We start from the raw sequence: 27,303 nt of genomic DNA on the forward strand, positions 1-27,303 counted from the left end.
ATTTTGATTCTGTTCTCCAGTAGCAAACCACATTTACCTTACTGACATCATTTGATATTTTGATATGATTTGGCCTAAATATTTTTATGACTTTGGATTTCTATGGCCTGTTTGAGGAGGTTACCTAGCAATACCATTTGGCTCAGTTGGTTACCCTTTCACCACTACAGTTTCAAAATTCCAAGTTCAAGTTGCAGTTCACAAAAAATTATGGCTGACATTCCCCATGAAATACTGAGGTAACGCTGTACTATTGTATGTACACAGTGTAACATTTCACTCCAACACGAGCATCCCATCAGCCTGCTCAATGGATACAAAAGATAGGGTACTTGTTGCAAGCAAATTTAGCTGCTTGCATTATCATGGCTCTAAAACAACTTCAGAGCTGTCTGGTGGATATAAAGGGTGCAATATAAATGAAAGGTTTATTTAGATGCACAGCCAAACACTGGGTAGAGTTAATTTCCAAAGGAGAGTAAGTAGGACAAGTGGGACAATCTGTAACATTGTCATGAGGGGGAAAAACTGTAAATGAGTACTCAGATTAGAAAACCATACTCACTGATCCCCACTGAACCTTTGGCACCTGCTGTTCACCAGATGCACTGCTGCACTTGAAAGAAATCTTAAAAATCGAGCAAAAATTGATTTTTTTTTGAAGAAACAAAAAACACAAGTGTGGAATAAGTACCATTGGCAAAATCAAATGGAACAGGAAATTAGAAGAGGAAAAATTAAAAGAAAAAGTACTTTAAAGATTCTGGAAAATAAGAACTCAAAACAATGCTAAAAATACTCAACAGGCCAGGCTGCATGTACTTCAGATTGCTATCCTTCAGGAGAAAGAAATTTTCTTCGTGAATACAGTTAAGTTGGAGGAGGAGAATAATGGGGCACATGAAAAATCCAGCAATGGGGTGGAGAGGTGGAGAAGAAAGCACAAACGTGAGATGGCAAAGCAATTATTGGTTAGGGTTCCAATGATAGCGGAGGTATGTTCAAAATTTGAGCATTAGTCAATGCGCTATCCATTTAGTCACAATCAGAGTTGTACAGCACAGAAACAGACCCTTTGGTCCAACTCATTCATGCTGACGAGATATCCTAAACTAATCTATTCCCTTTTGCCACAAATTTAATCCATATCCCTCAACCCTTCTTATTCATGTACCTATCCAGATGCCTTTTAAATGTTGGAATTATACCAGCCTCCATTACCTCCTCTGGCAGCTCATTCCATACACGCACCACCCATTGCATGAAAGGATTGTCCATTAGATTCCTTTTAAAAGCTTTCCCCTCTCACCTTGAATCAATGCCCTCTAATTTTGGGCTCCCCTACTCTGGGGAAAAGACCTTGCCTATTTATCATGTTCATGCCCATCACGATTTTATAAACCTCTATAAAAGGTCACCCTTCAGCCTCAGATGCTTCAGGGAAAACAGCCTCTCCCTTTCGTTCAAACTCTCCAACCCTGGAAATGTCCTTGTAAGAGTTTTCTGAACCCTTTCAAGTTTAACAAATTTTTTCCTGTAGCAGTGGGACCAGAATTGAATGCAGTATTCTACAAGTGGCCAAACCAATGGCCTGCACAGCCACTACATGACCTCCCATACTCAGTGTTCTGACCAATAAAGGCAAGCATACCAAATGCCCACTTTACTACTGGTCTTCCTGCAACTCCACTTTCAGGGAATTATGAACCTGCACCCCAAGGTCTCTGTTCAGCAACATGAAAAGACAACAGAACTGATATGGACAACAGCAGTTTAAAAGTTAGTAATAGAAGTCTTTCAATAATATGAGTTAATTATCTCAATATAGAAATAATGAAAAGGACAATGCAATGATGTGGGGATATTCACCCAAACCACTGATAGAGCCAAGATACAGGAAACAAGATTAAGAATGAAGATGGAATAAACTGAACGCAGTTGTAAATTGGATTAAAAGTGATTAGAAGAGGAGTGGAACAAAATTAGAGTCAGGGACAATCTCTCCCAATTATTCAAAGCTAGTAGCAATGTCTCACAGGATGCTATTCTAGGATCTATTCACATATTCAAATTATACATAGCAAAACGTTAAACATTCAGTACAAATTTGGACAAATGTTCTGTTGTTCACTGTTTGATACAAGAAATGAATTACTGATGTGAATGTATCTTTATTCAGTTTGAACAACTGAATTCGACAACAGATGCTTGGAACCACATTTTCACAAGCCTGCAAAGCAATGGCATCTGTGTAGGTCATCGAAACTAGCAGATGCAGCTGAGGAAGAAGAATCACAAGTCCAGACACAACTGCATACAATATAAGAACTTTAGATACCAGAGAATCAGCACATACTTAGTATCGCAAAACAAAAGAACAAATACTTATTGACTGGATATCAAAGACTGTGTAGAAAAACAAAGAGTACTTGGTGGGGTTCAGCAATCTTCCATTCTATGCCCATTGCCATCTCCTTACTTCACCTGAAGTATTACTGTACCACCAAATGCCTTTCCCAAAAGTCGCATGCCAAAGAGTAAGCAGAGAAATACTGTAGTGTGGGCTACATGATGGATACACATGAATCACTGATGAAATTATACCATCTTCTCATCGCACAATGAGCCAATGTGGAGCTAAAATTAGCACGTCTACATCAGCATACCTGCCTACACTCTTGGCTGTACTTTTAAGTGGAGCTGAAGAAGGATATAATAGATGAAAAAGAAATAAAAACTTTCATAAAAATGAAGATTGTTATTTGAAATGCAACAGCAGAAAACACCTTTCACTTCATTATTCTGACAGATTTCCAGTTTTCAGTTATTACTAAACAACACCAACAAAAAATTAGGAGCAGAGTCCACAGCTTAATGGCCCAACTCTTTACAGTATTCATCGTTATTTGAAGTCTAGGAGAAGCAAGGTTCAAATGCCATACCAATTTTCAACAAGCCTAAAAGAATTAATCAGTGAAAAGTGAAAATGAAAAGTGTTATTTTCCATTCAGCCCAGTCAATCAAGTCAGAGCAATCAAACTACAACCCTTACCCTCACGGTAACCCTTCAATTTTCACAGCACACCACCACCATCACTTTTAGTAAAGCTGACTTTAGATCAATTTAATTGAAAGAGTATACTGAAATGACAACTGGGTGTTTGGTAAATCTGGTTTTCAGCACTTGGTGCCAACAGTTATATGGGAGGATCAGAAGTAGTAGCGGTCTCAACTCAGTTGACAAATAAACAGACAAACTCAAATAGTTTAGTTTCGGAATGACGGCAGGTAAGTTGGCCTTGCGCACTATTTGCACTTCTGAGCTAACTTCCTTCTGGAATGAATAATACTTCATTCAAAATTACCTTAGAGATGAGCTGCATGAGAAGGAACATTCATGGATTCTTATCACTGATCAAATCAAGTCATACAGAGGACTTTGGAAATTAAGAAACTTTCCTTATTCATTGGATATATTTAAAGAATACAGAATATTTCCATCCAAGCTATCAGGGATACCTCACTTCCTGAGTAAATCAAGGACTTTAACACACCATATGGCATACTCTGTTTAAACAGTATTCAACATGCTTTATTTTTAATCCAAGTAGCACTACATAAAAAAAAAGGTCACCACAGTGAGAAACATCATCGCTTCCTCTACTAAAGGAAAAGGTATGGATTTTAAAATACCCATCATTCAATAAATACATTATACTTCTAATTTTGTTGTGTTAACCTGATAAAATTGTTGAAAGAACTTTTCTGATTACCCAAGCAATAGCTGGCCTGTTTCTTAGGCACTGCCATCTTTTCATACCTCATCCAAGTGGCCATTTCTACAAGAATAACAACAGACTGTAATAGTCAGCAAGCTATTCAAGTTTAGGAGAAAGAGGTAAGTTAGTCCACAACAAAGCTCAGAGCTATCCAGCTAACGAAGCAATCACAGTGAAGTACTTCCCTTACTTAGGCAACTACTATTCAAACCTTGGAAGAAGTTAGACAAGTGTTTTTTAAAGAACGATATTAATGTACAAGTGGGAAATTTAGATTGTGAGCAAACTACAGGATAAACCACTAGAGTCTCGCGCTCTCCAACCAGTACAGATTTGGTCATGGTACCAAATTACAATCAAACACATACATGTTTTGAAGGCGGAGGGAGAGAACAGGAAGCTGAATTTGAACATCCATGTTTGGAACCTGCTACCTTAAACCTTCCAAAGTGGATCCAGCCAGTACATAAGCTAGAGACTAACAAACTGAGTCATTGTTGGGGCTACTCCACTTATTGCCTGCCTCTCTGTCATAAACGTTGAGAAAATAATACAATGAAGTCTTTACAAATTGAAAACCATAGTGAAGTAAGGAAGTTAATTTCTTAAGAAGAACTCTGGGACACATTTTAAGAAGACCTGAATCAACGTCAAATTATAAAATCTAACACCTCTTAGCCTTTCTATAGAAAAATGAAGAGAATATTCCATACCAGCTAGTTCTACTAAACCTTGAGATTGAGGGGCAGATCTATAGCAAATATCAACACCACAGGATGGTAACCTGTGACCATACTCTTGCCGAACAAATATATTTTACAGTTAATAAATACAAAAATATTATAGATGCTGTAAATCTTAAATAAGAAAAAGGAGCAAGGTCTGTATGAATGCTCAGTGTGGACTGCTCTACATTGGGGAGGCCAAGCAGAGAGGTGCCAGCATTGTGCAACAATTCTGCTAAGATTACAAGTACCACCTAAAGTGTGGGGTCACACGTTATTTTAATACTTCATCTTGCTCACATACTGACCTTTCTATTCAGTGTTTGCTATTCTATTCAGTGATCTTACTGATCATTAACCTGCTTACGGACTCAACATGGTATATAACAATTTTAGATTATAACCCCTGCCTCCATCTTGTTCCAGGTCTTCTTTCTTTCCTTTTGCTGGGTCAGTGTTCATTATGTTTCTCTCCTTCCCATTTAAACGTTGCATTCAGTTTTAAAAGTAGAATTTAATGCCTCCTTCAGACACAATCTTTTGTTTCTTCATTATAGTTGTTGCATCATGAAATCTTTCTTCCCTGACCTCTACCATATCGAAGACTTGTATTGTTTTTCATGCATTCTTTCCACTGGCTCAGAACTCTCATCAATATTCAGCTGTGATGAACGTAATCTACTTGAAATGTTAACTCCACTTCTTTCCAGATGCTGTCTGACCCATCCTTTCCAATACTTTTCTTAAAAAGCTTGTTGATTTACAAAATATACAGCTTTTAGGCAGAAGTGATTCCTGATTTCACTTTGAATGGTTTCTGATAGAGGATCAGCCATGCTCTGGTTGAATGGTAAAGCAGACTTAAACGGGCCAAATGCCTATTCTGGCTCCTATATTTTGATGTTCCTTATGACAGCACACATGAACAATACTACTCTAATTTTAAGGTTTGGCCCCTGAGAAAACAATTTTTTTGACCTACGTCAATTTCTTTTAATCATCTCAAACACCATAATTCGATTATTCTGTAACCATTTTCATTCATGGAATTACAAACTCAGTCTATGCACAATTTAACCCCTTACCCAAGGCATAAAGTGGTTTATTCACCCATAAAACAAAACTATTATTTCCCAGTATACCACATCCTCTTCCTAGACAGAATTTAAGAACTGCGGTTTCTTAAAAGTGCAACCCCAACACCATAGCCCGAATAATCGATGTTAACAATTGCATTTCTACACAGCACAGAGTCAGGGAGCCTCAACTGGAACTCCACACACACACACAAAAAGTAAATTTCAATCAGTTTCTCAGTCTCTATTTTGCAGCCACCGTTTTTTTCTGTCAGGATAACTGATATGCCAAAGCCTTCTTTGCCAATCACCAAAACACTTTAATAATGATGCAAGCTACAATGAGTATTAGCTTTATTAATTTCACATTACAATCAAGTTAACTGTCTGAACTCTGGATACGTATCACTCTCTCAATTAGCCAGTTTGAAAGGAAATGGGCATACAGCTCTTCACACAACCCAAATGGTGTAATAAATGGAGTTTCCTTTGCTGTCAAGAGGCTATTGGTGCAACTGGAATCATTATAAATCTAAAAGGTAGTACATTCACCTCAAGGGGAAAGTTTTGTGACTTTCCAAGGACTATTACGAACTCTTGAGAATGAATGACAGTATAAATTTCAAAGTTAGGATATCCTGGTACCAAGTATTCTCTGACAGAAAAACAACAAACACTGAGACACTTCAAATGTAGACTGCTGTTGATTTCAGTGTTCTGAGGGGGATAGCATGCTGACAAGAACTACAGACTCAATTCCCAGTTTGTGCTGTGTTAACGCATCTCATCAGCAGTAGAGCTATTTCAATTTACCTTGGTGTTTGTGAATGACAGGATTAAGAAAAAACAGCAATAACCCCCACCACAGTGATCAACTGCAGATAGGATTACACTTGGCTTTCCTGCTCACATGCTAAATAGCTGGTGGGCATTCACTAGCATGATGTGTGGCCCATATGAAGTAACAGAGCTGTCAGTGTGCCCACAAAAGCATACCCTGATAAGACCTGGCATGTACAGGAAATCAGAGGAGAATAATTCACGACTCTGCAGTGAACTGATGTTTTAACAATTAGGCCATCAAGAGTTTTGACGATCAAATTCAGGCCATAATGTGTATACAAAAAACAGGGGTAAAACAACAAGTGGATTTAAATTGCTTAGAAATGCTGATTATTGATGTGCACAGGAGACAAGAGACAAGTTACAGGCATTGCTTAGAACGCACTTACACAAAATATTAAGTGCAGTTCCTCCCCATAGGCAGCATCTTTCAGCTAGTCATCAGGAGAACTTAGCAGCTTTGGGAATCATTTGCTGCAACTGGATTATCAGACTTTGAGATTATAGGCCATTATAACCACAACTGCAAAAATGTGAGTGGGGCCAACTGGTCTAACTTCAGCATAAACGACTATCTTATAGTTAGTTATTGAGCATTTTAGCATAATACAACATCTCAAGGTGCTTCCCCGGAGCATCACAAAATGAAATGAGCTTCACACAGGGTTACGGCAGATGATCAAACCAAACATGGAAAACGTAGAGATTCCAGATTGGCATCTGGAGAGAAGGCAACTGATAGTGAAGCAAAAAACAAACCCAACAACAACAAACATATCAGGAATGCTCAACGGGGCAGAATCAGAAGCACAGATATCGGAGGGCTGTGGAGCAGAAGATTACAGAGATATTGAGGGGAATGGCCAGAGGGATTTAACAAAATTGAGTATTCTAAAATGGAGGAATAGCTTGATAAGAAACCAAAATAGAGAGAGTAGAAAACACCAGGAAGATAGGCAAAAGGGACTTTGTGCACCTCAGTCATAAGTCTGCCTGTGGCCTATCTCAAATTTAGAGGATCAAATGCAACAGACCAGCCAACACCACTTCGGAAATATTCAAGTATGAAAAAGGCTTCAAATGAGGGACGTTCAGCAGATAGACTGATGCAGGGACAAAGGCGGCAATTCTTCAGAGGTAAACAGGTACACATGAATATGGATCAGGAAGTAGTTGCCCACTGGCTTTGAGCCTGCTCTGCCATTTAGTAAGATAACAGTCAATCAGATCGTAACCTCAAACCAATATTTCTGCCTAGTCCTGATATCACCCCGTTGCATATTTAGAATCTACCCACTTCGACCTTAAAAATATCCAAAGACCATATATATGAGAAGAAAGAAGTTTTAAATGAGCAATTTTTGTATATTTCTTTTTAAAAAAAATGGATCCCTGCTTCAAGATTCACCCATAAGACATATCTTCTCCATATCTAGCCTGTCAAGACCTTTCAGCATCTCCTATATTTCAATCAAACCTTAATGATAGAATGAACGTGTGGTTGGAAACTCATCAAATAAAGATGAAGGTTGTGAACAGTTTAGTTTAGCACCAGACATTGCCATGGAGCCAACAGCTAGAGAATCGGGTTTAGTCTTTGGATCAAAAGAAACAGACCTTCCTATTGATAATAGAAGATAATTTCTCTTTATCCAGTACAGGATGCTGGATAAAGATTCTGATAATTCAGCGAAAGTGGATGGGTCAGGAGAGGAACGATGCCAGACAGAGCTAGAAGAATGCATGTGGAATCTAATGCTGTTCTTCAGAAGGCATCACTAAGTGGCAGCATGTGGATGAGAAACAGAAATGGACTGAAAAAATGCACAGGAATAGATGCAGTTGTAAATAATACTCTGGCGACAATACAGAAGATTAGCCCCATCCAGCTGGATGATGCTGGAAGGGGAGGAGCCTGCCATGATCACCCACAAAGGCAGTATAGGTTGAGGTGGTTGAGGAGGGCATGTTTACTTGTCACAACACAGAAAAGTCATTTAGTTCATTATATCTGCAAGCTCTCCAAATTATCGTTACCACTAAGTTCCACTCTCCTGCCTTTAACTCTGCACATGGTCATCTGAAAAGGATGAATGTAACTCCATTTTGAACCTGCCTTCAAGCACTGCATTCCAGATCCTAATCATGCAAACATTTTCTTCATGCCCATTTTGCTTCTTTTACTAAAAAATAAAATCTATGCTCTCTCATTTACAATCCTCACGTGTGGGAACCTTTTATTCCCATTTACTCCAAATAGCCTCTCATGATTTTGAACACTTCAGTTAGATCCTGTGAGCCTTCCCTTCTGCAAGAGAACAGTCCCATGTTCTCCAATCTATTTTCAAAACTGACAGCTCTCATACCTGGAACTAATCTCAGAAACCTGTACTTTCTCCAATGCCTTCACATCCTTCCCAATGTGCGCCATCCAAATACAGAAAGTGATAATTGCTAAGGCTGAATTAGCACCTTATACGAGTTGAACATTAACTTCTTTTCTCTCGTTCTCTATGCCCTATTGATAAAGCCCAGAATATTGCATGCTTAATTAACTGTTCTCAACTGTCCTGTTTTTACGACTTGTGCACATATATAGCTAGAACCCTCAGATTCTGCATCCCCTTCAAATTGTACTCTATTTTAAATTGCTGCTCTACATTCTACCTGCCAAAATGTATCAACTCACTCTGTTTGCATTGTACGGCTTACGAACCTACTCCAATAACTTGTCTTATGTCCTTTTGAAGTTCCAGACTATGCTCCTCACAATTTACATGGAATGATATTTGAGAGTTTGGAGAAGACCAGGCTCGGTGCTGTAACAGAATAATGAGAGGGATTCCAACGAGAGAGTTATGGGCAAGATGGGTACAGATTGAAGCAGCATTTAGAAGAATTTTTTTTAAAAAAAAGAGATAGGTAAAATATTATCAAGGAATTGAGAGGTGAAGACAGAGGATCTAAAAGACAAGAAAGGGACAACACCTGGAGAAACAGAACCACTAACAATATTGCCAGGATGGGGATCAGAGGTAAATGTTAGGTTGTCAGTGGTTTAAGTGACAATAGGATCGAGTGAGCAGAGGATGGGTCTCATGGATTGGCTTGGGAAGTGGACGGAAGAGAGATAATAGAGAAAGAGAAAGACAAAAAGGTCAGGAGGAGCAGGGAAAACCATTAAAAAATTGGTTTGATCACGGTCTGGCAGAAGAGGAGATATGGCAAATGCAGTTAAATCTGAATATCTTAGTATCAAAGAATTTCATAAGCTTCTTGCACATATTTCCTCCACCCTCATTTCCTTCTATGACAAATTTAAGGCAACAGTTGGTCTACAGAAAGCATTTTAAAATTACCACTTTTTTCATTTCCCTGACTAGAACACAGCTTGCAATTGGTTTCATTCTAAGCCACTACCCCCAAACAAACAATAAGAAACTTTTGAAATAGGTTTAGAGCATTATAGAAACTTTCCACCCAAACTAAATGGTGGAAGTTACACGGGCACTCTCTGCCAAATTCCAAACATTACACAAATTTTCCCCCGAACCATAAACCCTTTGCCAATGTTTGGCAGTAAGAAGGTACACATCTGAAAGCATGTAAATAGTTAATCAATAGTTAACTTGTAAGTCACAAAACAATGCGTCTGAGTGTAACTACAAAGCATATTTCAAATTGTCATACTCCACTCAACCCCAAAGACATCCCTATTTCTTTGCAAATTCACGGAGGCATGCAATTACCTATTCAACTGGGGAGGCCATCACAACCAAGACCAATTCAATTGCCAGTTCACAAAATGTACGACTGCAACTTTAGATCGTGTCGAAAACAAAAAAAAGAAGCCAGGCACCATATTTTTTTGTTAATTGTCATTCAAGGATCCTTATATGTTAATAGTTATTAGTTAAGGGAAGACAAAACTGGCTGAGATCTCAAAATGGGCATTCCAACATTCATTGCACATTCAAAGAAAGAAAATATATTCAATGCTTGGATTGAATTTTCTTCGCATTTCTTTTCAGATGTTGAGGAACAAACTTCTGCCCTTCAAAATTACTCCTTCCTCAGCCTCATCTTTTCCCTCAACTCCATCATACACAAACATACAAATTAAGAGTAGACCACTCAGCCCCTCAAGCACACTGCATCATTCAAACAGGATTGCAGCTGATGCAATTGTGTTTTCAACATTACTTTCTCATCTACCCCTCATAACCTTTGACAAGAGAGAATAAATCTGCCAAATAAAAATATTCAGTGCCCTACTGCCACAGCACTCTGGAGAGTTCGAAAGATTTTCAATCCTCAAAGCAAATTCCTTCTCATTACTCGTAAACACACTGATGGCAAAGTGTCTTCCATTTAATAAGGCACTGACTGTTGCTTAAGCAATATAGAAGCCTGATGAGTCCTATTCTGTACCATGTGCCAAATTGGCAGTGGAAGCATTATTAGTCCCAGCTGCCCTTAAAGCAGGAAGGAAACAAAGAAAAAACACAAGACAACACAAACCAGAGAGCAATGATGTCATTATTGAACAAAGACAAAAATCAGACTAACAGCAATTCTTATAGCTTACATTCTGCAGATATTTGTTGACACCATACAAAGTTAACACTGGCCATTTGATTGGCCAAATGGCCTCTTCTATAACTTTGGTCAGGCACTGACAAGAAAGACAGGAAGGAGAGGAAAATAAGGTGCAAGTGTCACTTGCCAATGACAATACTGTGGGTAGCCACCAAACGAGCCAATTTACGCTCAAAAGAAACAAAGCTGTTGGTCACTCAAGAAGCAATGGTGCTTTAAATATACATGTAAGTGCAGCTGTGCATCAATCTGGAATATTCTATGCAATGCAACAAGTTGAACATTCGATTCTGGGGAAGAAAACAGTACCCATGAGACACCTCTACACTCTCAGTCAACTGATTTTTAGGTCTTTCAATACATTACCAAAGTGAGGCAAGTGTTGACTCAAACATGTCACACTAGAATTTCAATTCAGGTCCACAAACAAGTACTACTTCACAACAGACTGAAAAGAAAAAAAAATATGTACAAATGATCAACATTACCTGTTGCTATGATTCTTGGAACTGGAGGAGCTGTGCTTGGATTTCTCACGATCCTTGTCTCGATCTTTTGACTTGTGCTCCTTGTGTTTGTGCTCTTTAGGTTTGTGTTTCTCTTCACTTTTACTGGACTTATGGGAATCTGGAAGTATACAGAGAAGAAACAATCACCTGGTATTATTTCTTTCCCTTCCTTCTACAACAATGATGTTATCAATCTTGGAACTTCAACGCAAATTGAAGATCAGACAAATAGTGATTTTTGTAATTCTCTTACTTTAAAAACATATGGCGATGCATTTTTGACATTATATATTCTGGCCTTGCCACAATCTAAATAGCTGTCACACCAATATGATTACTGCTCCTCCAAAAGGTGTCAGCTTTTGCACAGGCTGTCACACTTTCAGCCGGATTCAGCAGCCATCAGTTTCCTTCTGTGACCATTGTAGCTCATGTATTGAAAGCTGTGAAATCAATACAATTAGTGATTGAAGCCATCACAAGAATAAAAAAAAGCTTTTTTTTTTAAACAGATAATAGCAACATACCGATGGAATGACAACAATGGACAATTACTGAGCTTTTTTAACCATGAGAAGAGGCACTCACATGGAAGACACGATTTAATACAGAAATGATAGATCTAGAAAGAAGCAGAGCAATAAAATAAAGGAGAAATAAACAATCATTCAAACCAGTAAAGGGCAAGTTTAGGCTAGACATAAGGAAGCTCTTCATGCTCTGATTAGGGAGATTAAAAATTCTTGGAATCAAACTGCTGAAGGGATCTGGGGAATTTTCAAAATAGATAAGCGTAAAAACTAACTGAAATGGTCTTCTTTGTTTGTAGATTCTTGTTTTCAGGTGGTAATCATCTAACGCAGTAGGTTCTTTGCTAGACTGTGCTTGGAGTTATGGAGGAAAGGAAACCATTAAATTGAGTCCAGGGTTAACTAAAGGCTACATAGTCTAGACACTATACTGAGGACATCAAACTGACTCAGGAAGCTTTCTCAACCCAACTTACTATACCTACAGTCAACATAGAACATAGAACAATACAGCACAGAACAGGCCCTTCGGCCCACGATGTCGTGCCGAACATTTGTCCTAGCTTAAGCACCCATCCATGTACCTATCCAATTGCCGCTTAAAGGTCACCAAAGATTCTGACTCTACCACTCCCACAGGCAGTGCATTCCATGCCCCCACCACTCTCTGGGTAAAGAACCCACCCCTGACATCTCCCCTATACCTTCCACCCTTCACCTTAAATTTATGTCCGCTTGTAACACTCTGTTGTACCCGGGGAAAAAGTTTCTGACTGTCTACTCTATCTATTCCTCTGACCATCTTATAAACCTCTATCAAGTCACCCCTCATCCTTCGCCGTTCCAACGAGAAAAGGCCTAGCACTCTCAACCTATCCTCGTACGACCTATTCTCCATTCCAGGCAACATCCTGGTAAATCTTCTCTGCACCCTCTCCAAAGCTTCCACATCTTTCCTAAAGTGAGGCGACCAGAACTGCACACAGTACTCCAAATGTGGCCTAACCAAAGTCCTGTACAGTTGCAACATCACTTCACGACTCTTGAATTCAATCCCTCTGCTAATGAACGCTAATACACCACAGGCCTTCTTACAAGCTCTATCCACCTGAGTGGCAACTTTCAAAGATCTATGAACATAGACCCCAAGATCCCTCTGTTCCTCCACCTCACTAAGAACCCTACCGTTAACCCTGTATTCCGCATTCTTATTTGTCTTTCCAAAATGGACAACCTCACACTTGGCAGGGTTGAACTCCATATGCCACTCCTCAGCCCAGCTCTGCATCATATCCAAGTCTCTTTGCAGCCGACAACAGCCCCCCTCACTATCCACAACTCCACCAATCTTCGTATCATCTGCAAATTTACTGACCCACCCTTCGACTCCCTCATCCAAGTCATTAATAAAAATTACAAACAGCAGAGGACCCAGAACTGATCCCTGCGGAACTCCACTTGTAACTGGGCTCTAGGCTGAATATTTGCCATCTACCACCACTCTCTGACTTCGACCGGTTAGCCAGTTTTCTATCCAATTGGCCAAATTTCCCTCTATCCCATGCCTCCTGACTTTCCGCATAAGCCTACCATGGGGAACCTTATCAAATGCCTTACTAAAATCCATGTATACTACATCCACTGCTCTACCCTCATCCACATGCTTGGTCACCTCCTCAAAGAATTCAATAAGACTTGTAAGGCAAGATCTACCCTTCACAAATCCAAATCTTGCACAACGTTTACATATTATCCCATTCCAATTGTGAAAACAGGTCTTATTCCCATTGTTCATTGCACTATGGAGAAAAAGGGAGGTTGAAACTGGCAAGTACTGAAAGAAAACATAAACTCGCCTTTTATGTATCAAAGCACAGGACTAGGAGGGAAAACAACACAAGTAATTCACACAGCAGATACAGACCAAATATATTCTCCTGAATTCAGAAACCATTCCTGATTAAATCAACCTTTGCATCATACGAGAGTGATATCAGGTCAAATCAAGGTCAGTACCATTTTGTTGCAAGCACACAAAAAGGTTTTACTCAAATAAAGCAGGAATTATGGTCACATAACAATCTCACCACATGCATTGTGCTCCTCGTTCGTATTTTAAAATTTTACTGTGACAGTCTTTGCTGTGTGGCACTCGCTTTAACACAGACTGAAATGAAACTAGTTTGTCTGCTTCCATTAATTTTTTTTTTAAAAAGGAATTTAAAGAAAAGCATGATCTACTGGTCAAAGCTTGTAGATTTTCAGGAATAGTCTAGTCATTTATCGCCAGCCCAGATCAAAGTTCCAAATACCCAGAGGATGTAACTGTCACTGCCTAAATGCTGGCCTCATGAGAAAAACTTGCAACAACCTGTGAGAAACTAAGCTGTGTGGTCTGGCCCACCTAACTTTTGGGGCTTTCTGTACTGGGCCAAGAAATGGGAGGTTGTGGGGGAACAAGAAGAAAAAAAATAGTTTTATGATTAAACCTCAACCATTGCAAGTCTTAAGTCAGTAGAAAAACTGGACAAAAAAAACATACAAGGATAAACTAAACAGAATTGATAATGAAAGACTAGCGTCACAAACTTTAGATGGTCTCAAATTCTGCATTTGGTTTTCATTTTTAAATGCAGGAATTAATAAATTGTCAAAACAGGATTTTGCTCAACCACTGCTGGCATCCACTTATAGAATTGGGCAATACGCGGAAGGAAATTTTTAAGAGATAATCCTTTTAAGAGGAAGGAGGAACAAGAGAGAAACCCTTCAGTCAGAATTGCCAGCAATCACTATTCATCTAGTCAGAAATGCAACAGAGAAAGGAACAGGGACAGAAATGGAGCATACAATACATAAGTTTGTTCTAACGCACAATTTTCCACCCAAGAGTTAAAAGAAAAACCAAGGGTAGTGAATGTGTTCCTATACCAGCTCATTTCAACGAAGATCAAAGATAGGGGTTCACAGCTCTCACTTCTGCATACTCCCTTCCACATCCTTGTTTGTTAAAAGGGCCAATTTATTATGCCCTGTCTTTCAGTTTTAAAGTTACTAACTCATCGCTGGCATAGACAACAGGCTAAATGGCCCACTTTTGTGCTGCAACAGTTTATCATTCTGTAATCCAAGTACAAGCAAGTGATAAGGAGAACCATCCTGATTTGATGATCCTCAGGTTCTATTCAAAATTCCACACAGAGATAAAAGAACTCAGTTTGGCCAGCTAAAACTGACTACAAATCGCTTTGCCGAGCTCATAAGACATAGGAGTGGAAGTAAGGCCATTCAGCCCATCGAGTCCATTCTGCCATTTGATCATGGCTGATGGACATTTCAACTCTACCTGAACACATATTCCCCGTAGCCCGTAATTCCTTGCAAAATCAAGAGTTTATCAATCCCTGCCTTGAAAACATTTAACATCCCGGTTTGCACTGCACTCCGTGGCAATGAATTCCCAGGCCCACTACTCACTGGCTTAAGAATGGTGTCTTTATTTCTGTTCTAAATTGACCCCCTCTAATTTTAAGGCTCCATTATGAAATACAGAATCATTAAACCAGAATCTGATGAAGTACAAATAATTCAAAGATCTAAGCACAGAACTTCACGTTATCTAACCAGTGACTGGACTCCACTTAAAGACACAATTCATTCCTCTTCCCCCAAAGACTTGTACTAAATGTGGCAACTCCATGTCTTCAGTTACGATAATGATGACAATCAAAGCCTCTAACTCAACAGGCAAATAAATCAGTTACAAAAGTGGCACCACATCTATCGAGCCAGTCTGCAACAGGAAGGGAAAATGCAATAATGTCCAATCTCGCCTTTCAAGGTGTCTCCAGTGGTTGTTCTTCCTTGGCATTTATGTAACTGGGCCTTTATATTTGATGAGTAAAGTGTTGGAATTTCTCCTCAGAGGCCAGTGAATCATTGGAATTCTCCTTATGTATATTAAAAGGCCAAGAGACAGATTTTTTAAGCATTAAGGGAATCACGGGTTTATAGGAATAAGGGTAGAAAATTGGAGCCGAGTATCATCAGATCAATCATGATCTCAATAAATGGCAGAGCAGACTCAATGGGCTAAATAGACTTCTTCTGCTCCTAGGTCTTATGGTCTTGAAATGCCCAGAACAGGAAGCAAAGTTCAGAACTACAATACAAAGACATAAAGGAAACCCATTGATGTAATGCATCCGACAGTGACTAATCAGGGCAGATAGTGTAGAGGATTACAGAATAAATCATAAATCAAGTTTACCCAGATCACTGAAACTTCAAAGTACATACAGCAGGCAAGTTACACAACCAAACTCCTGAAACAAGAACAGAAAATACTCAACAGTTCATGCAGCATCTGTGCTGAGAGAAATAACTCATCAGTGCAGACTCTTTGTCACCTTTATGTTTCTTCGTGAACTTTTGGAATTGATTTACTGAAAGATTGGCTAATGATTAGAAAGCAGACTTCTGTAGATACTATCTATCTGAAATTTAAAAAATGATGGAAATAGTCACCGGGATAGGCAGCACGGCACGGTGGGCGGCACGGTGGCACAGTGGTTAGCACTGCTGCCTCGCAGCGCCAGAGACCCGGGTTCAATTCCTGACTCAGGCGACTGACTGTGTGGAGTTTGCACGTTCTCCCCGTGTCTGCGTGGGTTTCCTCCGGGTGCTCCGGTTTCCTCCCACAGTCCAAAGATGTGCAGGTCAGGTGAATTGGCCATGCTAAATTGCCCATAGTGTTAGGTATAGGGGTAAATGTAGGGGTATGGGTGGGTTGCGCTTCGGCGGGTCGGTGTGGACTTGTTGGGCCGAAGGGCCTGTTTCCATACTGTAATGTAATCTAATCTAAACTAATGTATGCCCCTCCATAAGTGCTGCCTATCCCGGTGACTATTTCCATCATTTTTTAAATTTCAGATAGATAGTATCTACAGAAGTCTGCTTTCTAATCATTAGCCAATCTTTCAGTAAATCAATTCCAAAAGTTCACGAAGAAACATAAAGGTGACAAAGAGTCTGCACTGATGAGCACTCAACACTACATGAAAGAAAACTAATTTGACTCCCAAGTCCATACTGGTATATAGACATTTGAAGTCAACCAAGGTAATTTGATATTTCTCAAACACCAAAGAGCGAACTACTCACTCATTACCATACAAGTTCAAACATTTCAACTTTATTGACAATCAGAACAATTTAAGTCCTCAAATTTCATTAATTTCAGTTTCTTGTCATTTAAAAGTATAAGCTATTTGAAAAAATCAAGAATTTTGCAGAGGATCCTGCAAAAAGCCATCAGGGTCTCATTTCAATCACTGCAATTCATCTTTGGTAGTACAGAACTTGAATGTTGCCAAAAAAAGGGACATCTTTCACTCTTCAGCACAATTCACAATCGATACTAAACAAAGGGAAAACAACAACAAAGGAAAAGGGGTAAGCAATGGCCTATTAGTATTATGAACAGGCTATTAATCCAGAGAAAGTGAGGACTGCAGATCTGGAGATCAGAGCTGAAAATGTGTTGCTGGAAAAGCGCAGCAGGTCAGGCAGCATCCAAGGAACAGGAGAATCGACGTTTCAGGCATAAGCCCTTCTTCAGAGCTTATGCCCGAAACGTCGATTCTCCTGTTCCTTGGATGCTGCCTGACCTGCTGTGCTTTTCCAGCAACACATTTTCAGTATTAATCCAGAGACTCATGCAATATTCTGGGACCTGGGCTTGTATCCTGCCACAACAGATGGCAGAATTTGAATTCAATAATAATCTGGAAACGCGATTCTAATAGCAACCATGAAGTCATTGCTGATTGTCAGGAAAAACTCATCTGATTCACTAATGTCCTTTAGGGAAGGAAATCTGCCATCCCTAACTGGTCTGGCCTACATGTGACTCCGGACACAGCAGTGTGGTTGACTCTTAGCTGCCCCCTGGGCAATTAGGGATGGACAATCACTGCTAGCCGCCCTAGGTAGTTATGCCCACATCCCATGAAATGAATAAAACATTACACTGTACAAGGGGAGTGCGCTAATTGGTTGGGAAATGCAGTCTGACAGGCAGAGGCTTGGCAGTTAACCGCTGCATTCCTCAAGGTAACATGCTCTCATGCCCGAAACGTCGATTCTCCTGCTCCTTGGATGCTGCCTGACCTGCTGGGCTTTTCCAGCAACACATTTTCAGCTCTGATCTCCAGCATCTGCAGTCCTCACTTTCTCCTTGAGCACTAATCACTTACTTAATATCATTAGCTGGAAAACAAGCAGATCACATTAGAAGCGAGGGAGGGCAATGCACTGCATCATGTGAAAACTTGATATCAAGCTAGGCTTTAAGACATGTATATTGGCTAGTATTGTTCTCTGTACAGCACCACACCTAGACAATACTATGTAGGTGCATTAACAAACACCTAGTGACACAAGATATTAGTTATATAGGCTTAACTTAAATACTGACACCAAACCTAACTAGATCAAGCTTGCTACCAATCCAAACTATCAATGAAATTGCACATAAACCTGGACAACAATCCACAAATACAAAACACTGTGCGGGAAAGAGATGAGAATTCTCGAATTTCTAAATATCCAGTGAAACACCCTCAACCCATATGAGCAGAGCTGCCTGCTGTCAAGGCACCAGCAAACAGGAGACCAATAATCTGGTTCCCTAAATTCACTGGGGTATGAATGGTGTTGGCCTGCTCTATTCCCAATTACAGTTTGACGCTGCTTCAGCAAGACCACAAAAAATAAAGGGCCATCCTTATGGAAAGTACCAATAGCACAAATCAGTGAGTGTAAAGGAAGGATTCTATTTATATTCAAGTCACTCTTCTCTGAAGAAGACTGTCACAAACTGAGCATGTTCACCAAATCAATACGGAAAAAAAGAACAGCTCAAGCAAGGAAATATAGGAACAAAAGCAAGCCATGTAATCCCTTGAGCATGTCCCATCACTGAATGAGATCATGATTTGTGACCCAGATCCTTTTAAATGTTTGGTTAACAATCTTTCTTAAATATCACTTTGAAAAGTACCAGCTTTTTGGAATAAAATTGCTCTTTGCAGAGTAGAATTCCAAATATGTACCAACACCCACTAATTTCACTCTTGGAGAGATTGGCTCAAAATGTTTTGAACTCTGCAACTACTACCCACCTCCAAATGGTTGACCCACCAACTGGCAGAACAGTTTATCTGTCTAGCCTAACTTTTTTTTTCCAGGCAATTTATCAAAATCATCCCTGAAACTTCAAAATTCCAGGGAATAAAAAACTAATTTGCGTAACTGCTGCTTGTCATTTAACACTTGTAAGTCCTACATTTCTGGTACAGTTACACTGCACATCCTCCAAATACAGCAAATCCTACCAAGGCGAGATATCTAGAACGTCTCAATACCCCAACTGCTAGCTAACCAATGCTATGTAGAGTTGAAGTAGGACTTCTACCCCCTTGTATTCTTATCCTCCAGATCCAAAAAAGGAGAGTGTTACCTATGCAATTGATTATTTTATGTATTTAAACAGACCCTTCGGTCCAACTCCTCAAAGCCAACCAGATGTCCAAAACTATTCTCATCCCATATTCCTCTAAATCCTTCCTATTCATATACCCATCCAGATGCCTTTAAATGTTGTTATTGTACCAGGTTCCACCACTTCCTCTGGCAGCTGTTTTCATACACCACCCTGTGCGAAACAGTTGCCCCCTAGGCCCCTTTTAAATCTTTCCCCTATCACCTTAAACCTATGCCCTCCAGTTCTGGACTCCCCCACCTGAAGGAAATGTCTATTTAGCTTATCCATACCCCCTCATGATTTTATAAAGGTCACCCCTCAGCCTCCGATGCTCAGGGAAAATGTTTGCTCTTTTCACTTTGTTACCAAATCTGTTTGGACTACCACCTTTGTAGTATTTTAGCATCTAGCATGTAGCCCATTTCATCAGTGGATGACTGCACATTAAAAATCAATTTGCCAGAGGAGTTTTACCCATTTACTTTACCAATCTTTAATTTTACATTTTCACCTACACTGCTTAAAAGTGCTTCCTGTCTTGGGACATTGCAAAATGTAGTCATATAGCTTTGCATCCCATCAGTGAATTTGCTATGGCAAATAGTTCAGGCCCTAATACAGATCCTTGAAGGTCATATCCTATCAATTAAGAGCACAAGCCCATTATCTCTACTTTGGCTGAACAGAAAGAGACAATCTCCTGTGACAATATATTGTGCTCAGTTTCAAGGGCTTCAACTTTAATGAATATCTCTTATGAGGGACTTTATAAATCAAAACTGTTTTGGAAGCCTGTAGTAGATAACATGCATAGACATTACTCTGTGCATGATTTTCATTACTTCATAAAAAGTAATTGGTTATAGTAGACATGCTACCATCTTTACAGGTGTATTCTAGTTCTTTGATCAGCTGAAAATTTTAAAAAGGTGTTCATTCACGCTCTGCTTAATTGTAGGTTAGCAATTTCCTGACATTAGGCTCACAATTCTATCACCCCCTGAGTTTCCTCTGTGGAATTTACAATAGATGCTCAAGCATTCTTAGGTAACTGACCAAATTCACCAGTGCAAATGGAGTAACTTAATACCAAATTAAATATTTTTCTTGAAAAGAATTTAAATAATGTTCCAGATTTGATTTCTGCCCTTACACTGGGTTGATTTCACCTGAGCAAAGTAGATTCATCCCATTTCTCAACGCAGAATAATTGTCAGTGAACCCTGTTTGGAAACTGTGCATGTGCAAAGACTGTATGTTATTATGATGATTTAGCAGTCCAGGCTTGTGGGGCAAAAACAGCTTCTTCAGGATGGTAGTGGAAGACTATAGCGTCATTGGAATCACGTCAAGATATGACTCACTGATTTAAAAGACAAACTGAATAAACTTTTATGATATGTTAGTTCATTCTTTAGTATGGTTTCCAAGTTGACAGCCTGGCAGGAACTGTACCAAAGCCAACACAGTAGATCCCAGCTCTGATCTTTGGCGCTTGCTCAGTTAGCTGGACTGAACCAGAACAACTCCGAATATTATAACCAACATTTATTTCCCCAAGGGCTAAATCTGGACAGACTGCACAGCTTATTATTCAGTGATTCCAATTGAGAGGGTACTCTGGTCAGATCAGTCTTTGCTGTGCACTTCCCAGGAATACAGACTCATTCATGAAGAATGGTCACTTGAGTGTAAATCCCCATGACCTCACAACTCACATGAGCCTGCAACTCCATGAAGCAAAAAGCCCTTCAAAATACAGTTAAAGTATTGGAAAAAGTTAGTTGCAGTACATGGTTCTGTTTTCCACCTGTTGAGCACATGTACTATCAGTGAGGTGGGCTCCAGGAAAAAGGATCAAGGATGTAGAAGAATGATTTGAAGGTTAACAGATAAAAGAACCACATTTCCTCAGCTTTCACAATGATTTTGTCACTGCAGATTATTGGTCAGTGAACACAACATCACAAAGGAATTCCAGCTAAAACCAGAAATACTAGTCACCCATGATCGTTGTGGTAAAGAATGAATGGATGCTGGACAGACTAAATTCATCCCACAGCCAGTGCTCAGTTTGGGAGAAGAGGTCAGAGTTCCTGCTTCTGATCTCCCTGATCTGCTCAAACTTGCCCCCAAGACAAGACTGAATGGGCCTTCCCCTCGTACTAGATTAGATCTTGCCTAAGGTAAATGCCTGAATGGCCACATTAAATGCTAAAAAGCATCAGAAATATGGAACCATATTACGAGTTACAGCTTTAACAAGAATATTTGAGAGTAGTCTTGAGCTGGGATGCTAACTCCCAATTTATTAGAGTGATATCCATATTCAGAGAAGCAGCTTCTTAAACTACACCTCGTTCTTAAAATGAAATCTGGAGTAAAATCCAATGCATCACTGAGATACAGTATCCCACTGATCTGCAGAATTAAACCTTGTGTTTCTTTCTGAAAATGTATTCTAGCTTTAATCTTTACTAATATCCTATAACAGAACTCACCAAGGAAAATCTAATAGCACAACTCCACTCTCCGTTCATTTTAAACCCATTAAGTTCAGTACAGTTTCTTCAACTAAACTTAATTCAGAAATACTCCACCTCCTCAAAACCTCATTTCCTTTTGAAGCATTCAATAATGCATGCTCGCACAGGAGCTTATCATTTGACAGAATGGAATCAACATGTTGAAACAAATTAAAATGTAGTTGCCATTGGGCAATTTGAATCTTAAAAGGAAGATGTCATACTCCAATGCACATTTGATAGATCCTTTTATGCTTCAAATATGCAAAACGATAATATAAAATCAGTTGGATTTTGCAGATCATTTTGAATCGCAGGGAATAATTAAAAATTGGGGATTTCTACTAATGTTAAGTTACTTCAAATTACATACAAGTTTTCATTTTTGCATCCTGTATCATCATCTGCAGTTCTAATGAAAGCAAATCTTTCCAAAGAGAAAATTTTTAGCTGGATCAATTCCTGAAATCATTGTACAGTTTTAAGCCTCATTCAGAAAAGATCTACACCAATGTCTGTAGATTAGAGTTGCAAAATGGAACATAATTGATCATAAAGTTATTTATGAATTACCTTCCTCCAACCAACCCAGTAATGCCCTTAAGTCTCACCAAACTTTGGGAAAGATTAGTGCTTTTTTAAAAATATACATAAACAACTTAAAGTATGGAAAATTTCTGAAACAATATCACCACTTGCTTACATCTCACATGTTTGGTGACATGACAATCACAATCCCAGCACCGATTTCTTTTCAAAAAGATTACGCATATAACCCATATTTTCCTTACAAATAAAAACACCTTTAGAAATATCGAAAACCTGAACCTACGAACAAACCTAAAGAAAAAAAAAATCATGCGAACCGGTAAAGTCATTTTTTTTTAAACTTGGGGCAGGCAAGAACAGAAAGGAAAAATATAACATGCAATGCAATCTTAAAAATAAGAGGGAACCTTTAAAATGTTGCAATTTTTAAAAAATCTATAAAAATACATCATAATCTTCACGGTGCTGCCGCCATGTGAGTGGAGGCATTGCTACTCCATGAAATATAAAAAAATGTAAACTGCATTTAAAAAAAACAAGTTGCACCACCTCTTTTGTTTGCCCACCTCAAATCCAGGATTTAAACCTTTATTTCTCCTGCCCTCTAGTTTAAAAATGCCCGGCACACATTGATTTAAACATAATAATAAAAAAGAGGGGGAAGAGAGAGCGTGAAGGGTGCCTCGCTCCTACAACATGCACGAAGCAACCGACACACACACACACACAGAGTCAGGAAAATAAAATGGCGCAGAGACTAAGTCCTAACGGCCGAAAAGCCGGCTTTTCGCTCGCGCTGCCCGCCCGCCCGAAGCCCCCAACGGCCATCGGGCAGCCGCGCGCCAGACTCCGCGGATAGCGGCGGCGCTCGGCGGGGGTAAGGGCTCGCTGGGGAGCGGGTAAGGCGGTTATTTCGGAGGCTGATTTGAACAATAGGGCTTGTGGGCACGTAGACGGGACTTAGTCTCTGGACGCCATGTCTGATCCTCTTGTTCTTCCCTCAGAGAGACAGGGAGGGAAGAGGGGCGAAAAACCCTGACAAATTTCAACAAAAAAAAATAATAATTCACCTCAAAATACTCACCGTTCAAGCGGGAATCCGTATTGAGCTGTGAACACAAGGGGGAAAAAAAATCTACGTTAGTACTTTGCTTCCTTTCCAACCAAAGGGGCCATGAACCATCACACAGATGGAAATTTTACACAAGTTTCAAATCACCAAATTTATGGGTTTTTTTTTAGGGAGGGGGTTAAAAGGACACAGGATTTCACGATCTGCATGCTCGTTCCACCTACCTGAGTGAGGTGATCAACGCTCATTTTCGAGGATGTCTCTCTCTCCTGATTATTCTGTAGATTTTTTTTTGTGTGACTGTGTGTGGACTTAGTAGAGTTCTATCCACACCAAAGACCTGCCTCAGATTGAGCTGCTCCAGCCCCCTGTGCAACGTCTAAGTCCCAGTTTCGACGTACTGCGCATGCACTTGGATTCAACTTAGAGGCGAATTTACATTTCAATTGCCTTTCCCTCACAATTGGTGGCTTCAGCTGCACCAAAGCGCTGATTTAAATAGCGCAGACACGCCCCCCTCTTTGCCCACATTCTCCCCAGTCCACCCAAGCACTCTTTATGATTCAGCCCCCCTGAGTACCTTTCCCTGGGGGCATCAGACTCCTTCCTCCCAGTGTGAGAGGGGATAAACTTTTCTCTTGCTTTGCAAGTTGTTGGAAAGTTAAGGCAATTCCTCTCAACAGAAGCTGAGCACCCCCCCCCCCCACACACACACAAACACCCACACACACCTACCCTTCCTCTCCCACACCCACCTCCAATACAGACTTCACCTAATGGACCCACCTCCCCACCCCCCCCACCCTTTTCAAAAACTCATTGGGCCATCTACTATAGAAAAGTTAACACAGGAACACCACTCACCAAGCCAAATGATGTCACAGTGGTTCCTGCTGATGTCAGGGTTTCACCATGATAGCAGCGGATCAAATTACTCCAGAGCTTTTGCAACAACTTACATTAATTGATGTGGCACCTTTGAATTTGCAAATAGTCCAAATGCACTTTGCAGGGACGTTATCAAGTGGAAGGAATGAACAACAACTTCTGTTTCTGTGGACACAATCCACAAACTTACACAGCAACATTTGTACACCAACTTTAACACCATGCCACTTAATGAGGACAGCTGATCAAAAGCTTAGCCATGTTCCTAGATTTTAAGGAATGGCTTGGAAGAGGAGAGAAAGAAACAGAGACCATTTGGGAGATAATTCCAGACCTTCAGTCCTTGACAGACAAACATACTGAAATAACTCCACAGAGGCTGGTACTCTGTCATCAAGTTACCCTTTATTTACATGTGCCTAGTATTTGAAACGTGTCCGGTTTCCTTAGAGCCAGCTGTCAGAACCTCTGACATTCCCGTTTACATCGGTCAGCCAGGTCTCCCTGATTGGGGCTGTAAACCTGGTCCAATCACTGAATTCATATCCTGTGAGGTCCACTGGGCTCACCACATTACAATCATTACATTCCTCCCACTTGAAGTCCAGGATCAAAATCTGTTCTTTTTCTTGTAGCTTCTCCTGGGCTGTTTTCCCACTGGATCCAGTTCCTCTAATTCAGCCTCTGATACAAGTGGTGTGTACCAGATTGTTGCCTGCCAGTTGAGCCCAGAGCTTCTTGAAAGAAATTCATTCTCTTCTTCGGGTGGTAAAGGCATCAAAGTTGCAACATCTGCTGCATCCATCAAAGATGTTTCTTTGACACTAGATGGAGAGGGAGAACCTACAGGTTCTGACAGCCTTTCCAGTGGTTCTGAGAAGCTGGGTATGTTTTACTCCTGCACCGTTTACGAGTTTGTTGCTTTCATGTTATCCAAGTGTTTGTTCAGTACCGCCTCACCTACCTGAACTTTGTGTATCACAGGACCTGACCTTGCATCAACCATTGCCTCTTATCCATGCAGGCAAAAGTGAGGACTGCAGATGCTGGAAACCAGAGTTTAGATCAGAGTGGTGCTGGAAAAGCACAGCAGGTCAGGCAGCATCCGAGGAGCAGGAAAATCGACGAAGGGCTTTTGCCCGAAGCGTCGATTTTCCTACTCCTCGGATGCTGCCTGACCCGCTGTGCTTTTCCAGCACCACTCTGATCTAAACTCTTATCCATGCAGGGCCTTTTCTGTGGATCCTACAATATACTTTGTCCCCAAAGTAAACTGTCTCTCTTGCTTGGTGTCCCTGATGCATTTCACCTCCTCCTCAATCCAGGAAGATCAGATTTAACCTGGTGTGGAGTTTTTTTCCACATTTGCAACTCTACTGGAACTATCCCTGTAGTTGCATGAGGGATGGTCTGATAATCAAATAGAAACTGGGACAGTTTGGCATCAAGTTAAGCTGTATGCTGTTCTTTAAGGCTGCCTTCAAATTTTGGACTGCTCTTTCTCCCAGACCATTGGACAATGATGTTATGGAGCTAAATGCTGAATGCCATTCCAGTTTAGGAAATACCAATAGAGTCATAGAGTCGTACAGCACAGAAATTGAACTTTGGTCAAAACAGTCCATGCCAAACATAATCCCAAACTAAACTAGTCCTACCTGCCTTCACTTGTCCCATATCCCTCCAAACATTTTTTTATTCATGTACTTATTGAAATGTTGTTTAAATATTATAACTGTACTCACATCCACAACTTCTTCTGGAAGTTAATTTCACACACGAAGTACTCTCTGTGAAAAAAAACTGTCCCTTGTGTCTTTTTAAAATTTTTCTCCTCTCACCTTAAAAATATGCTTCCGAGTCTTGAAATTCCCTACCCTAGGGAAAAGGCACCTGCCATTCACTTTATCTATGCCCCTCATGATTTTATAAACATCTATAAAGGTCATACCTCAAACTCCTACTCCAATGAAAAAAGTCCCAGCCTGTCCAGTCTCTCCCCATAACCCAAACCTTCCGTTCCCGGCAACATCCTAGTAAATCGTTTCTGAATCCTCTCCAGCCAAATAATATCCTTTTTACAGCACAGTTATCAGAACTAGACACAGTATTTCAGAAGAAGCCTCATCAATATTCTGTATAACCTTAAAATAACGTCCTAACTTCTATACTTAAAGGTCTGAGCAATGAAAGCAAGTGTGCTAAATGCCTTTTTAATGATCCTCCCTATATGTGTTGCAAAGTTCAAAGAATTATGTACCTGAACCCCTAAGTCTCTCTGTTCTACAACACTACCCAAGGCCCTACTTCTAATTGTGTAAATCCTGCCCTTGTTTGTTTTACCAAAATGCAATACCTCTCATTTATCTAAATTAAAATCTATCTGCCATTCTTCAGCCAACTGATTCAATTGATCAAGATTTTGTTGCAATCTTAGACAACCTTCTTCACTGTCTACTATATCACTAGTTTTGGTGTCATCCAAAAACTTACTAACCATACTCAAATTCCCTGTTGGTAAATATTAGCCCATTGCCTGTGATTAATGTTTCTGGGACCCAATGTATTACAAAATATGCCCGCAGCTTTTCTTTCATCGTCCCCGTGTTTGACGAATGAACTTAATTATGTCCGACCACTTTGAGTGAACATTCACAATGAC

At 40.0% G+C, this 27,303-nt stretch overlaps 1 protein-coding gene across 2 annotated transcripts in view; it reads right to left on the minus strand.

Annotated features, from left to right (window-relative positions):
• Positions 1-24,116, minus strand: part of top1a (DNA topoisomerase Ia) — a 76,759-nt gene extending 52,643 nt beyond the window's left edge. Inside the window, exons 1-3 of one of the 2 annotated variants that reach the window (XM_043710714.2) lie at positions 23,978-24,116; positions 23,766-23,790; positions 11,511-11,649 (exon numbers count right to left, since the gene is read on the minus strand). In XM_043710714.2, coding sequence (XP_043566649.1) covers positions 11,511-11,649; positions 23,766-23,790; positions 23,978-24,001 — 188 coding nt within the window. In that variant the 5' untranslated portion in view covers positions 24,002-24,116. The remainder of the gene's footprint in view (positions 1-11,510; positions 11,650-23,765; positions 23,791-23,977) is intronic. The other variant, XM_087994777.1, reaches the window with a different exon arrangement.
• Positions 24,117-27,303: the final 3,187 nt, after the last annotated feature.

The sequence above is a fragment of the Chiloscyllium plagiosum genome, unplaced genomic scaffold (genome assembly GCF_037043375.1).
Source record: "Chiloscyllium plagiosum isolate Xiang-an unplaced genomic scaffold, Cpla_swu_hap1 HiC_scaffold_15, whole genome shotgun sequence".
Taxonomy (NCBI): Eukaryota; Metazoa; Chordata; class Chondrichthyes; order Orectolobiformes; family Hemiscylliidae; genus Chiloscyllium; species Chiloscyllium plagiosum.